This window comes from Oncorhynchus tshawytscha, linkage group LG32, assembly GCF_018296145.1.
Source record: "Oncorhynchus tshawytscha isolate Ot180627B linkage group LG32, Otsh_v2.0, whole genome shotgun sequence".
NCBI classification, from domain to species: domain Eukaryota; kingdom Metazoa; phylum Chordata; class Actinopteri; order Salmoniformes; family Salmonidae; genus Oncorhynchus; species Oncorhynchus tshawytscha.
Window position 1 is genome coordinate 10,701,756 of NC_056460.1, and position 15,976 is coordinate 10,717,731.

A 15,976-nucleotide genomic window follows, 5' to 3' on the forward strand; every position below is an offset into this window, starting at 1 on the left:
TAGAACAAAACGCATACACTTTCTTAAGCCTGTTTACCACAGATCTTATTTTAGGCGTTTATCCAAAAACGCCATTCATTTTCCTCAAAGGCTTTGTCCAACGAACCATGGCGGAGTTAGTGCCTACAAAAAAAGACGACACTACTACTGTATTTCTCTCTATGAGATGGCTATATAAAAAATAAGTATTAAAGCAAGTCAATCAAAATTGACAATGTAATCAGTGGGGATATGTGTTTGTTGAATAATAGATCTCACTCACGTTCATTTATTGTAGGCCGCCAACAATGTCTAAAATCAAATCAGGCCGACAGATTTAAATTCATTTTGCTCATTTACAAACTCTATGTTGAAGAAATATTGCATCGATGAATGCAACAGCAACATCATTTATGTTGTATGTTATACATGTGCAGAAGTAAGCTAGGTTGGATTTGTTATTTATTTTACATTTTTACAATATGTAATAAACTGTTGGAATACAAGCGTTTAGTTGACAAACTACAAGTAAGCGAAAGTTGCAGGTATTTATACATCTTGAGAGAACATTATAAATCCCACCCTTGTCTCACAGAGAAACCCTCGCCTTGTGCGCACCTTCCATCCCTCCTCCAACCACTTTCCAGCTCTCCAGTCCATGATGAATAAACATTCATTTTAATAGTACATGGTACCTTTCAGTCTACTGTGGGGTTCAGTTGGGGAATATTGACAGGTGGTCCGTAAATCCCAACTAATCCGGGAAAAGGGACTTTTTGCGACTTCCCTGTCTTTGGGACGACCATGACTCGCGCCAGGATATATCGGGAGTCATTACTGGTGATTTTATTGCAAATCATCCTTATTTGCTCCGCTCAGGTAAGTCACAAAGTACGGCTATTTTCTTCTCAAGTGGTTCACATAGATTTGTTTGCCAGCCACCATGTATGACTGGTTTGTAATGACAGGCATGTATGACTGCTTTTCTTCATATTATATTGTCCTGTGTTATTGGGATGGAATTTCCCATGGATGGGATAGGCTGGGATGCTCAGACTCCCAAATTTTTTGAAACACTTTCTATGCATTTACAGATTCGTTGAATCATATAGTTTACATATACATTAGACCTACCATAATATGCCTATTGATTAGTGGACTATTTCTTTCTTTTGTAAATAGCTGCATGATTTAGAGGTGTGTGTAGGACAAATAATTATCTGTGCCGACACATGGAACCAATAGGTTGGGAATCTCAACAAAAATATTCTCAACATATGCAATTACTTAAAGAGCGGTCCCTTGTATAGTGGATAAAGGCTTGTGGTTTTCTTTTCTTGACCTTACTTCCCACAAAATGACTGATTTCACACAATGGATCTTTTTGTGTGAGGTGGCCAACAGCTATGATTTGGAGCTACATTTCATTTAGTGTATTTCTGTATTGTGTATTTATCCACAGAGGGGCCTGGTCGGTCTCAGAGGCCCCGCAGGACCCCCTGGAATAGCAGGAGTGCCTGGAGTTGACGGCATTGATGTGAGATATCTTTTGATTTCATATTTTATTCTTTATTTGTGTCATTTCAGGCTTTAGACTCATCTTTTGTACAGCACCTCACCTGGTATAGACCAGACTTAATTGTGTTATTCTATCATTTTAAACCTAATGTGGATTTTTACGTGGTTATTAAATAAATATTCCTTTTTCTATTTCATTTCAGGGAGACAGAGGGGACGATAACTTCACAGAAGGCGGCCCTGTGAGTAGACTATCATTTCCTTTGCCATAACCTACCAATAAATGGTTGATACATTTTAGCATGGTATTGAAATGGGCACTCTGTTCCTAGGGCCCTGATGGGGAAGACGGCAAACCAGGAACTCCCGGAACACCCGGCCTACCAGGGGCAGACGTAAGTTACACAGAATACACACATTTACCACCAGTTTTTTATTCATACTCCCAAAGCAGGAAAGCTTAGTGCAAAATCAGATAACAGACTTCATTGAGTCTATTGAACATCTGTAACTTCTGAAGCTCAAGGGGCTGTGGGTCTACTGCTGTGTCAGTCATTTATATTGGCTCCTGAGCAAAAGGTTTGGGGGCGGAGGGGGAGGGGGGTCAGTGGGATACATCAAAATGGGTATTTGGAGAAGAGAAGAGGGGAATGCTTCAAATAGCTTCCTGACTGAAACAGGGAAACAGAGGTCCTTTTGTGTGAGTCAGGGGGTGCAGGGGATTCGGCCGCCCAGTGATGGCTGACAGGAAAGAACTGTATGCTGGGAAAAGTGGAACAGAAGGGCCACAATGTGTGTGCTGTCCGTTTGGGCCATAATGCTGAATACGGTGTCTGGCAGAGTAGGGGGTGTCCAGGTGTGTTGAGGTATGCACTAGTTTTGGCTGGGTAGCCCTCTATTCTCTTTTGTTTAGTGAATAGTGATCATATTTTTAGGAATAGCAAATAACTTGATAACACTGACTTCAAGTAGTGAACTATAATACATTTTTTCTGTTCCTGATTTGAATGATTCCTGATTTCTGTTCTTTGTTGCCTGCCAAAGCTATTGACTAGTTAGAGAGTGGTAGTAGTTCCTTGATCTTGAGGCGATAGTTCAGAGCATCTTCTCTTTTCAATCCATTGATTCAAGCTTGGCGGAGGACTAGTTAGCCTGGTTAAGTGACCTCCTATGGTTTATGTAGCTGGTGGAAGAGGAGGGGCTAAACAGTGTGAGAGAAGACACACCCAATTTTTGTCTTATAATTGCTAAATTACTGTACAGGAAATACGTCATCCATGAAATGTCAATGATGAAATGTACTTTTATGTAGACTAAATATACAATGGTTAAGTTAGTACATTGTTTAGTTAGAGCATTGATCAAATACTGTGTCATATATTATCTTCCAGATACAAACGAAGAAAAGAAGAGTAGTCTCAATTGAGATGCCTTCCATAACTTCCTTTGTGTTTATCAAATGCAAATGTTATGATGGAAATCAGATTTACAGTAATATTGCCTTGAAGTAAGGCAACCCTGTTACTGATGGCGATCTCAGAGAGTACTGTGTCAGCAACTCAGTGTTGGAACAGTTCAATTTGAAATCCATTTATTTCAGGAATTGAGGAATGGATGCATTGTTTCTAATGAATACTTTCACAGTCATGTCCTTCTATAATTTCCCAGGAGTCCCATTGAATACTTGTAAAGAACAAAATATAAAATATCCCACTAATGGGGATGGGTAACGGGAGCATGAAATGACTTCTTTCACTGGAGGGTATAAGACACGTATTGACGTTTTTATATAGTTTACTCATGGACATTCATATTTCTGTGTGGTTGATATAAGCTTTGTTTCCTCTATAGGGTGCCACTGGACCTGTTGGGGGTCTCGGCCAAGATGGGCCTCCTGGACCAAAAGTACATTTTCTTTATTTGAAATCAAATGTATCCATAACCTCCCTATCTGTCTAATATCTATATTGCCGAAATATAATGCATGTACACTCTCAGTACTCGGTGTGTGGAGGCTGGTCAGAAGAGTATGAATGAGAAAATATCAGTACGCTACAAAGCAATGAAAGGTTGAGATTATTTCGCTGCCATGTTATTGTCATCACCAACCATCTTGTGTGCTTCTCTATCAGGGTGAACCCGGAGAGGCTGGGGAAGTCGGGGAGATTGTAAGTAAGCGTGGTTAACTAAATGTGTTAACAGAATGAATGTATAATAGGGATGTAATAGGGATATTGTCCATTATGAGATACAGTTGAAGTCGGAAGTTTTACATACACCGTAGCCAAATATTTATACTCAGTTTTTCACAATTCCTGACATTTAATCCTAGTAAAAATTCCCTGTCTTAGGTCAGTTAGGATCACCACTTTATTTTAAGAATGTGAAATGTCAGAATAATAGTAGAGATAATTATTTCTTTCAGCTTTTATTTCTTTCATCACATTCCCAGTGGATCAGAAGTTTACATACACTCAATTAGTATTTGGTAGCATTGCCTTTAAATTGTTTAACTTAGGTCAAACGTCTCAGGTAGCCTTCCACAAGCTTCCCACTATAGGTTGGGTGAATTTTTGCCCATTCCTCTTGATGTGTAACTTGGTGTAACTGAGTCAGGTTTGTAGGCCTCCTTGCTCGCACACGATTTTTCAGTTCGGCCCACAAATTTGCTATGGTATTGAGGTCAGGGCTTTGTGATGGCCACTCCAATACCTTGACTTTGTTGTCCTCAAGCCATTTTGCCACAACTTTGGAAGTATGCTTGGGGTCATTGTCCATTTGGAAGACCTGAACTTCCTGACTGATATCTTGAGATGTTATTCAATGTATCCACACAATTTTTCTTTGTCATGATGCCATCTATTTTGTGAAGCGCACCAGTCCCCCCTGCAGTAAAGCACCCCCACAACATGATGCTGCCACCCCCGTGCTTCACAGTTGGGATGGTGTTCTTCGGCTTGCAAGACTCCCCCCTTTTCCTCCAAACATAACAATGGTCATTATGGCCAAACAGTTCTATTTTTGTTTCATCAGACCAGAGGACATTTCTCCAAAAATTACGATCTTTGTCCCCATGTGCAGTTGCAAACCGTAGTCTGGCTTTTTTATGGCGGTTTTGGAGCAGTGGCTTTTTCCTTGCTGAGCGGCCTTTCAGGTTATGTCGATATAGGACTTGTTATAGGTCTACAATTTTTTTCTGAGTTCTTGGCTGATTTCTTTTGATTTTCCCTCGATGTCAAGCAAAGAGGAACTGAGTTTGAAGGTAGGCCTTCAAATACATTCACAGGTACACCTCCAATTGACTCAAATTATGTCAATTAGCCTATCAGAAGCTTCTAAAGCCATGGCATCATTTTCTGGAATTTTCCAAGCTGTTTAAAGGCACAGTCAACTTAGTGTATGTAAACTTCTGACCCACTGGAATTGTGATACAGTGAATTATTAAGTGAAATAATCTGTCTGTAAACAACAGTTGGAAAAATTACTTATGTCATGCACATAGTAGATGTCCTAACTGACTTGCCAAAACTATAGTTTGTTAACAAGAAATTTGTGGAGAGGTTGAAAAACGAGTTTTAATGACTTCAACCTAAGTGTATGTAAACTTTCGACTTCAACTGTAGCCTCTACGGTAATCATGCAGAAATGACCAAACATAATCTGAAAAGGGATCGACCTCACTTGTTTCCGTGGATTGTTATACTACCATAAGGATGGGACCATCCCCTCCAAGGACTTGTCTTACCCATCCACTGAAATGACTGGACATCTGGAATAGGCTACTCCCTCTCAAGGACCATATAACGATAGGACACACCCATAAAATTGTCTAATGCTGCGTTCATAACCAAGTGGGAAGGTGGTAATTACCAGTTGTGGATTTCTAAATACGAGTTGGGTGCATTCACGTTTTGGGAAATATTATCAAACATGGAGATCAATAGAAGGCTTGTGATTGTTTAGCAAATTTCTGCCTATAAAAGTATATATTGAGCTGCTTTCACTTTCTAAATCAAAAGGAAGGTGAACAGAATACATTTTCTATCAACAATGTGTATTTTTTTTCTTACCATAAACAACAACTGCTGAATATGCCGCAATGCTTGCTGTCTTGTTTGTTGACAAATGACACCAGAGAGGTGCAAGTGAAAACCTCGGAGCACGGGGATGATAGATGAGTTTCCCACTAGTAATTACCAGTGGATTTTCCACAGTTGTATGCTGGTATTTGCAAAATTCTGAGATGTTCTGAACTCAGCATTGTATAAGAATTGTACACACACACCCATTAGTTGATCTGAAATCATATATGAAATGAAAACGCCCACCTAGGATATGACAATTATAGGGATATGACATACTATAAGGACGGATTTATTGAAATGGCATTGTTTAAAATGGTGCCTTTTATTACTGTACCCTTGTTACTGCATTGATGAACTTGTTGATTCAGACAAATGCAACTTTACCTCAGTTTTACACCTTCAAGCCTCTGCATGAATTCTCTCTTGTCTCCCACAGGGCGAGGGACCTGATGGGCCTGATGTGAGTGCTTTTACTATTGGTCCCACACCTGAATGAGGAAGAATGTATTTAAATACAAGAGAATACAGTACATTAGTACTGTGTCATGTCCATTTTGTTTTGCTGACAGGGAGCAGCTGGTGCACAAGGGTTGGTGGGCGAGCTTGGCAAAGTCGGAACCCCAGTGAGTACTGACTGCTTTTTTTTATCATTTAGAAAAACGATGGCTAGATACACAGGGCTTCCAACTTTTTCAATATCTTATTATATTGCAGTCAATACTTCTAACTTGTTAAATTATTGCATTCATTTACTTGTAAAACGTATTATTATTATTTATAGGGATCACTGGGAAGGAGGGGGCCAGTGGGGCTTCCCGGACCTGCAGGGCCCAGGGTAAATATATTTATTTTCATGATCATTTAGTTCCATATTAAGTGTTGTCACCCTTAGTACAGTTGAAAACCCACGTGAGTCCCATGTGATGTTATAGCTGCATAGTACTGTGTGCCATGAAATGTATTAAAGGGGAGCCAATTTACAGCATCCTGTACATTTTTAAGAGCACTGCAGCAACCAACCTGTATGACAACCAGCCCCAGTTTCGCCGACAACAACTTCAAAGACAGAAATGTCATTAAAATTGTGTTTTTCTCTTTTTCTCCCCAGGGTCTTCCTGGAGTGTATAAGGGGGAAGACCTGGTAAGGCGTTCACAAGTTTCCTTTAAGGGCACCACAGATATGCATGTGTACCCTGATGCTGATGATGGGGAACTTTTCAGCGGAGCCCCCCTGTGGCAGGGCTCTTAGATGACCTCAAATAGGCTTTACTTGTGTTTTTCAGTGTCCTAATGCCTGTCCTTCTGGTCTTAATGGATATTCTGGCCTCCCAGGCATGAAGGTGACTGTATAACAAATACTTATACTATTCTACGGTTGGTCGTTGATACTAATATACTATAGATGTTGATGCTGTATCTTGTCAGTGAAACTAGCTTGCATATAGCTGTAACATTGTATGGTTTCTCTTTAGGGCCACAAAGGGGTAAAAGGAGAGTCTGGTGAGCCTGGAAAGCAAGGACACAAGGTAACCTCTCTCCCTTTTTCATCCCAATAGAATATCAACAAATACACTAAAGGTCAATAATAATGATTGGGTTATTTGTTTGATGTTCTCTACAGGGAGAAGAAGGAGACCAGGCAGGAGAGGGCGAGATGGGAGCTCAAGGACTACCAGTAAAATATTTGAATATATTCTCTCACAAATTCGTATCAATATGAATGTGCCATTCACAATGTGGCTATGAGACATGTATTTAAAAAAAATTGAAAATGGCCTCTCTCTCTCTCTCTCTCTCTCTCTCTCTCTCTCTCTCTCTCTCTCTCTCTCTCACTCTCTCTCTCTCACTCTCTCTCTCACTCTCTCTCACTCTCTCTCTCTCTCTCTCTCTCTCTCTCTCTCTCTCTCTCTCTCTCTCTCTCTCTCTCTCTCTCTCTCTCTCTCTCTCACTCTCTCTCACTCTCTCACTCTCTCTCACTCTCTCACTCTCACTCTCACTCTCACTCATTCTCTCTCTGCTGAGTGATTTTAGGGCCAAGGGGGACCCAGGGGAATAACAGGCATGATGGGCCTCAAAGGTGACAGGGTAAGGGTCATGAGGTCACACATTGCTTGACATCATCGAATGAATGCCCAAGATGAGCTTTGTACTGTATATTACTGCCATCCTCAGCGGGTCAAAATTGCTGTAAAAAATGACTTCAGCTTGGCCTGTTTCAGCACTGCCAAACTTCAACATCCCACAACTTATGTTTGAGCACACTAGTAAATGCATTAAAAAAAATTATATTTGACATCTGAAATGTGTTTGATAACAGGGACCACGTGGAACATTTGGAGACCTCGGTCCCCAGGGAATTCAGGGTGGCTCAGTAAGTGCCTGTCTTATTTTTAACACCGTGACGTTCACCTCTTTTTCACCATGACCTCTTTGCCACCACTCACATTACAGTAACATCTCAACTTATTTTCTACTATTTTGGTTTAAGAAATGTGTTTTTCTGTTTTTAGGGTGACGTGGGCCAAAGAGGATTAGTGGGCGAGAATGGACCAAACGGTGGTCAAGTAAGTACTAAAACATCCCACCGTCACACAAATATATTATCACTGTTATATCATCATTATTATTATTACTGTTATATTATCACTGCAGAACAACAGAGCACATGGTCATTCACTTTCAAAAGCAAAAACCTGCCGCCAATTCATACAGGTGCACTCTGTCTATCAAATAATGTACAGCATAAAGACTTTTACTCACTGTGTGTTGTTTTGCAGGGGGCCCGAGGGCCACAAGGAATAAGGGGCCTTCCAGGGGGCAAAGGGGAGCCTGTAAGTATTGTACACACCACAGCCTTACCAAATCTGATTTATTATCGACTAACATCTCATCCGTGACATCTATAACGTTACACACAGCACGAGCTTATGTTCATGGGACTCCATACAGCTGACTCAATACACCATTAGCCATGAAGCTAATCTTCTTTTTTAACGGTCAACTTCCCTGTTCTTTCTCCCATGGACAGGGTCTTGCTGGGCCCGATGGACGTGAAGGAATCCCCGGATTGCCAGCATCTAAGGTATGGCTCAAACTGCTGTTCAAAGACATAGGCTAAATGAGGATGTACATACAGGAAATAAGTAAGATTGACATGCTGTTGTTTTTCTTTCTATCATTTTAAGGGTATTACTGGGAAAGTTGGCAGTCCAGGTGATGCTGGGCTGCAAGGACTCCCTGTAAGTGTGACCTCTGACCCCTTGCATCTCTGATTCATCATATCCATTCTACATTTGTATTTGTTCGGGTTTGTTTGGCTGTTCATTTGTTTTGATGTGATTCTCGCCATAGGGTTTGCCAGGCGCTTATGGTCCTAAAGGAAAAAGTGGCGAGATGGTAGGGGAACATTATAAATGTATGAATAAAACCAGTTATTGACCATACAGTATATGAATCTCTATTGTGGAGAATCTTATGTTTTCCTCTCTTTGTTACTAGGGTAACTCTGGCAACCCCGGTTCTGTAGGACTAATGGGGTCTCCTGGGAAATCCGTAAGTCAAGAAAAAGTCTAATGATGAATATTAAATCACATGAATTGACAGTGATGAAACCAAATACTCTGACACAGTATACATAAGTCCCTCTCATACTTGCACCAGTAGCATGAGAGATCTCATGGTGACTTGCTTTGTTTACAGGGGGAACGTGGCGAGCAGGGAGAAGTGGGACCTGTCGGAGCAAGAGGTGGATCAGTGAGTATGTTTTAAAGAATATGTGATTCAGAAAGCCATTAAACACTATCAAGTTGGATTGCTCTTTTCAAGGTCTCGTATGAACTTCAGCCGTTTGAAAAAATCATTTGGAGCTGTGTGATTTAGCAACCCCTTTAGGGTTAGGGAATTAGGGATAAAGATGTAAGCTAAATAACTGAACAATAGAATGAACAAGATCAGCACAAAGCATTTTGAACTCTATTGCCACGCACAACCTTTGCTCTATAGTCCTATAAGCATTGTTCAACAAGCTCAGAACTTCATGTGATTCATTTGGGAAGGTCTTGGACCACTAGACTATAATAAATCTGTGATTGCAGCCCAATTTCTGCTCTATAACTCCCTACTATTCTTCTCTTATTTCGCTGTAGGGTGAAAGAGGAGTGCGTGGCCCAGACGGACCTGCAGGGGCACCTGGACCCAGGGTAAGTCAACAGCCCAACAGACCCATATAACTGACATACTCATAGCCCCAAAACAAGCCCATTATATGTATCATGAACCACAATGAATAAAGCATTTGACAATTTGTCGCAAACATCCATACAATTACCACGGTATGAACCATGATTATCAAACTGACCAATGAACTTGAAGCATACAAATGAACTAGGCTAAGATGCTGGTGAAATCTGTAACCTGGGTAGTAAACAGGTGGAAGAATAGAAGGAGTTGAGCATCTTCTGCACAAGAATAATGGGAAAAAGCCATGGGAAGTAATGACCAAGTGGCCAAGCACAGAACCCTGTGGTGCTCCAGTCATCAGACTTTGTTGTGAGAAAATGCAAGGATTGGTAAGGTAAGATGCAGACAAGGAAATATCGGAGTGAAGCCAGTTCAATTCAGAATACAGAACAGGATTTTGTGGTTTGCAATGTGATGGATTATGATGATACTGTGGTGGGGAAAGAAGAGGAAGACAAGAACAGGATGAAGATGGTGTGAAAGAGGAGGAAGAAGAAAACAAAGAGTATGAAATAAATGACCTTCTTTTGGATTGTGCTCTGTGTGGCGAGAACAAAGTCGATGCTGGTCTCTCAACATTAAAATGGTGTTGATATAATTGGATATGTAATTATTCATGCTTACTTTCCTCACATGTTATTTTCCTTACACTGCCTTTCCTGCCCGACCTTTCTTGGAACTAGGACACCGCAGAGTGCAAATAACACAAGCCGCACCTATCCACACCAACAATCTTTTGCTATTTATATATGACATGACATCAGTGTAAACAATGCACTGAGTGTACAAAAACATTAGAATCACCTGCTCTTTCCATGACTTAGACTGACCAGGGGAATCCAGGTGAAAGCTACGATCCATAATTGATGTCACTTGTTAAATCCACTTCAATCAGTGTAGATGAAGGGGAGGTGACAGACTAAAGAAAGATTTTTAAGCCTTGAGACACTCGAGACATGGATTGTGTTTGTGTGCCATTCAGAGGGTGAATGGGCAAGACAAGATTTGAGTGCCTCTGAACAGGGTATGGTAGTAGGTGCCAGGCGCACCGGTGTGAGTTTTTCACGCTCAACAGTTTCCTGTGTGAATCAAGAATGGTTCACCATCCAAAGGACATCCAGCGAACTTGACACAACTGTGGGAAGCATTGGAGTCAACATGGGCCAGCATCCCTGTGGAACGCTTTCGACACCTTGTAGAGTCCAAGCCCTAGATTAATTGAGGCTGTTCTGAAGGCAAAACAGGGGGTGCAACTCAATATTAGGAATGTTCTTAATGTTCTTAATGTTTTGTACACTTATTGTGTATTGCTATTATCTGCTATCATTCCATACATATACCATTTAACATGGGCATAGTTACCATAGTAACCATTCAGATCAACCAAGCTGACTGCCAGTGCCTAAGAGCAAACCCACTCTAAGGAAGTGGAGCCGTATGCTCTCTCTCATATTGAACGTGGCAGCCCTTTATAAGCCTCCAGACTGCAGTAATACTGTAATCCGCCGATGAGGGGGCATGAATGGAGTCTTGTTACACTGGTCAATGGGCCCATGGGTATTTCTTCAGAGAGGAGGATTCAGGCCAGGAAAATAGGCTGAAAAAGCCTGAAAGAACCCTCTGTTTCCCAGGCATTCCTTAAACCAGTCGGCCGAGAGTATGCCACAATCAGTCCCCACACTTCCAAAAACATCTCATGGAGTGTGCCCCCAATACCCTTTCCAGCTGACCCGTTTAGACATGTTTATTTCCAGCAACAACAAAAAAATGTTTTGGTGCAAATGTAGTCAGCTGAAGTTGGGGGGGGTTGGAGTGTTGCACAGGCAATCCACTGTGTTAAGAGTTTTTGAAGTGTGTGTATATATATATATATATAGTTATTTATTTTTTACAGGGAGGTAAAGGGGATCTCGGGCTTCTTGGTTTGCCTGGCCCTGCCGGCCTGGTTGGACAGAATGGAGACAGGGTAAGGAATAGAAAAGGTGCCACAAAAGCAGAAGCATATGTTCATGTGTAAAAGCAAAATATAATTGTCCTATTCCTATCTCTCCAGGGTGCAGTCGGTTTGACCGGTGCTCAAGGAGAACAAGTAAGTTCTATCAATACCATCTCAACCGACCGAATAGTGCATTCCTACATAAGGGAGGTGACCATATTCTATGTAGCCATCAAATGATGGAAGAAGATGAATGGAGTGAATTCAAATGAGTAACATCAAGCACTAGGAGCTACCAGAAGAGTACAGAAGGCCCCACCAAGGCCTACTTGGGATGGATACATGTTAATGATCCTGTAAGACATGTGATTTCTCTAACAAAGACATTTCTACTCATTGATTTAGGGAGAAGCAGGTTCAGAGGGCACCGCGGGAGACAGAGGGGACTTTGTGAGTAAATAAAGAAAAAAAACATTGCTGTGCCCAACATTTGTTTGAAAGTGAAAGAGTACTGATTCTGTTTCACTATAGGGTGACGAAGGGGAGCCAGGAGAGAAAGGATCGGTGAGTCCAGTTTATAGCATCGCTTACTGCTACAGCTCTCTGTTGGCATGGACTAGGCCAATTATGTCCAGTACACATAATGTGATACCTGTTTGTCCCAAAATCATAGGGGACTCATCATGATTAGATGCCACAGCTTCATAGAGCTGTCTAATGCTAGAAGTCACGTACACGTGAGCATCATCATTTCTCATTACTGAATCACTGCACAGTGTTTGCGCCATGCCAAAAGAAAGCCTTGCACACTGTAGGATTACATGCCTGAAACACATGATCCTAGACCTAGACAGACAGCATTGTCTATCCTCCCAATGGTCCAGTCTGTGTAATCCAATTTTACCTTTTGTTTTGAATGAATGCTGAATGCCATTGTGTCGCGCTCTGTCGCTGTTTTCAGACGGGCAGACCAGGAGAGACTGGAAACAAAGGGCCGGAGGGCGGCCGGGGCATACCAGGCGCAGAGGGCAAGCCGGGCCAACCTGGACCACGTGGCATGCAGGGAGACAGAGGGGTGCCAGGACTGCCAGGGACACAGGGGCCAGCGGTAGGCCCTTTAACAATTAACCAGATCTGGGGGCCTGAAACAGAGCAGGAGTCAAAGAGAGCTGTTTCTTAGTACTGCACTCATATGGACTAGACTGGAGGAGACAGCAGAATTCACATGATGACTTTGCCCTGTGTTAAAGACATGCTCCCGAACTTTGGCGTCTACTAAATATTTTTTGAACCTCCCGTTTTGTGCTGTATGTGTCAATGTGTAGTTCATACATGCATAATCTATGAAAATGACTGTCTTACCTCAATTAGTTACGAAATCCCTCGTTTTGAAAGCGACTATTTTTCTGGAAGCTGTGCTGCTCCATTTTTCCCCCTAGCAATTCGAGTTCTAGCCAATGAGCTTCAGCCCCTCGCCATTTGAGTGACAGCTAGCAAGAGGCACACACAGCAGAGCGAGAGAGATCAATGACGCGTTGCACCTATCTGCACACGTGACATAGTAGGCAATTTTTGTGGACCACTTTTGGCTCATGAGCGCTACATTCAGAACTACTGGCTAAAGAGTTTGCAAAAGTACCAGAGAATATCTTTAAGTATGTCCCTGGGCTAAGACATTTCACGAAAAAAGCCTGTGTGGCTAGCTATGAATAGCGTTAGTTACTGGTTAACACCACAATTCTCTCAACAACCACCTGTTTTCCCAGGGGAAAAAACCAAGCGATACACACATCACACAAGTTTGCATGAGGGTAATGCAAGGTAAGTCAAGATCATTTTCATATCAAACTCTTATCCATTTGATATTGGCCATTACTGAACCCATCACATCTGATAAGGCAGGTCCATAGGTTTCATTGAACTGACCCCCCCCATCCTTTTCCCTTCCTGTGCCATAGAGCAGCTAGCCCAGCTAGCAGCCAGCCTGAGGAGGCCTGAGACAGGCATCTCTGGACTGCCAGGTCCCCCTGGCCCCCCTGGTCCTACAGGCCCTTCCGGAGAGAACGGCTACCCAGGACTGGACGGGGCCAGAGGACTGCCAGGTCTCAAAGGACCTCCAGGACTACTGGGTCGCAAAGGGCCCAAAGGTGGGTCTCTAAAGAGGGTGGAAATATATCCGAAATGTAATATTATGGCCTAGTTTGTTAAGACAATGACAAGTTGGCTGAAGCAGGCTGGTAGCAGTAGTGTCATGATCTCCATTTGAATAATTAGGATGGTTTGTGCCATCACAAGTGAAGTTCACTACAGCCATCCTGCATCCCTAAACGTCACTTGAATTGATGATCATGTATACGTTCTGCGTAGGTGACACGGGCGACAGAGGAGACAGAGGACCCACAGCGAGAGGGGTTAAAGGAGCACCTGGAGCACCCGGTCTACCAGGTAAAGATACCAGTCACAAGAGGCTTCACACCCACACCATAATAATGAAGGCTATAGCCATAACTACTGTCTCAATATGCGCCAAGTCTCAATATGCTCAGCATACAGACATGTCTAGCTAGCTTTTTAGAAGTTCCACATTAATTTACAAGTCTCAACCGACCACTCTTTCCACAGGTGATCACGGTAGAGCCGCCTATGGCACAGACGGCCGCGACGGCGAGAGAGGGCCACACGGCGTTCCCGGTATTCCCGGCGTTCCAGGGTCTCCTGGTCGTCCTGGCCTCAACGGCTACTGCGAGTCGTCACAGTGCATCCTTCCTATGGTGGCATCACCGATATCCGCGAAAGATTCCAGCATGAAAGGGCCAAATGAGGAATAAGATGTGAGTCGGAGACCCAACGGGTCCCTGAACTGAGGGGCCACAGGGGCCAAACTATTAAGAGACTAATGGAGGAACTAACTAATGTGCCACGGAAGATCAGGGTTGGGGTCAATTCCATTTAAATTCAGTCAATTCAGGAAGTAAACTGAAATTCAAATGTTTCTCATTGAAAAGCAGGAAATGGAATAGAATTGGAATTTCAGTTAACTTCCTGATTTGAATGAATTCAAATTGAAATGAGATGAAAATGTACCCCCAACCCTGTGTCAGAAACATTACTTGCTTGATGTGTTTTGACTGTTTGTTTGTGTATTGTTTTATTGTTTTGTTACACCCCTCTAAAATGCATTTCAGTATTCCTTAGCTGTTGGAACACCCCTATCCCTCTGACAAAGTTTAGCAATTTTTTTTTTTTTTTTTACCTCAGCTCTAGCTTTTTGCCATCTTTGTACTGTAAAATAAAAAGAGCATGACATTTTTTGGGGCAAACTAATTGTGATATTATTGGGGACTGTAGGCTTTGTTTTTTGTTAAATATGAACCAAGTGAAAACCCCAACAGACCAGACTAACTGTGCTTTAAGCGACAATGTGCCAACCATTTTTAATTCACTGAATTCTGTATGTTTATGTATTAGTGTCAACACCGAGCTTTCATACAAATTACCGGTATACTGTTGGTTCAATGACTTTCACTTGTTTGCAAGTATCTTTGTTGCATATACACTCACCAACCCCTATGCTTTATCTTCTTCCTGATGTAGGATTTGCTTTGTCATGATGACTGTTTTTGTGATGGGAGAACTAGGAGGGCAGTGTTGTTCGAAGACATATGTAGAAATTGTATATGCCATTCTTATTTATTATAAAAGTCAGAGGAGGTGACATCAAAGGTTGTACAAATTAGACAATAAAAACATTTTGATAAAGTCCTGCATGTTTTGTATGAAAGACTCCAACGAAAATCCAGCAACATGTTTTTCAGCTAATTTCACACATCTCCAGTGGGCCTTATTGAGACATTTTCTGAGGCATGCAGAGTTCTACAGACTCAAATCATTGGATGGCCTGTGGTACAAAGATAGCCACAAGGGGACACTAGAAAGCTTGACTGTTCCCATATCTAGGGTGTTACCAACAGCCATTTAAAAAATATCTCCATAAAAGTATTTGATTCATTTGCTGAAAATGCAGTGTGTCTTTGTGCATTAGACTGTAGTTTTCCTATGCAGAAGAAGATGATTGTTATTAAGTATGCCTTGAGGGACATGTAACGAGGTGGGGGAGGGTTGAATCAATAAATGACTCTCCTGTAATTGAGCCCACGCTTCTCATTTAAACCAAAAGCACTTAAGTATACCTTAATTATGGCAAGTTATGTGTCACTAA

The 15,976-nt window shown here is 41.9% G+C and overlaps 1 protein-coding gene across 1 annotated transcript; it reads left to right on the plus strand.

The window, feature by feature from the left end:
* Positions 1-576: 576 nt before the first annotated feature.
* LOC112245729 (collagen alpha-1(IX) chain) lies at positions 577-15,907 on the plus strand. The gene is made up of 32 exons (XM_024413868.2): positions 577-858; positions 1,442-1,516; positions 1,701-1,739; positions 1,830-1,892; positions 3,349-3,402; positions 3,630-3,665; positions 6,019-6,042; positions 6,152-6,205; positions 6,364-6,417; positions 6,691-6,723; positions 6,866-6,922; positions 7,055-7,108; positions 7,204-7,257; positions 7,614-7,667; positions 7,900-7,953; positions 8,093-8,146; positions 8,360-8,413; positions 8,611-8,664; positions 8,768-8,821; positions 8,934-8,978; positions 9,081-9,134; positions 9,282-9,335; positions 9,728-9,781; positions 11,716-11,787; positions 11,875-11,910; positions 12,163-12,207; positions 12,289-12,321; positions 12,719-12,865; positions 13,524-13,578; positions 13,716-13,904; positions 14,125-14,202; positions 14,380-15,907. Exons 1-32 carry the CDS (start codon positions 784-786, stop codon positions 14,583-14,585), a joined length of 2,064 nt encoding a protein of 687 aa, XP_024269636.2. The 5' UTR covers positions 577-783; the 3' UTR covers positions 14,586-15,907.
* The last annotated feature ends 69 nt before the right edge of the window (positions 15,908-15,976 follow it).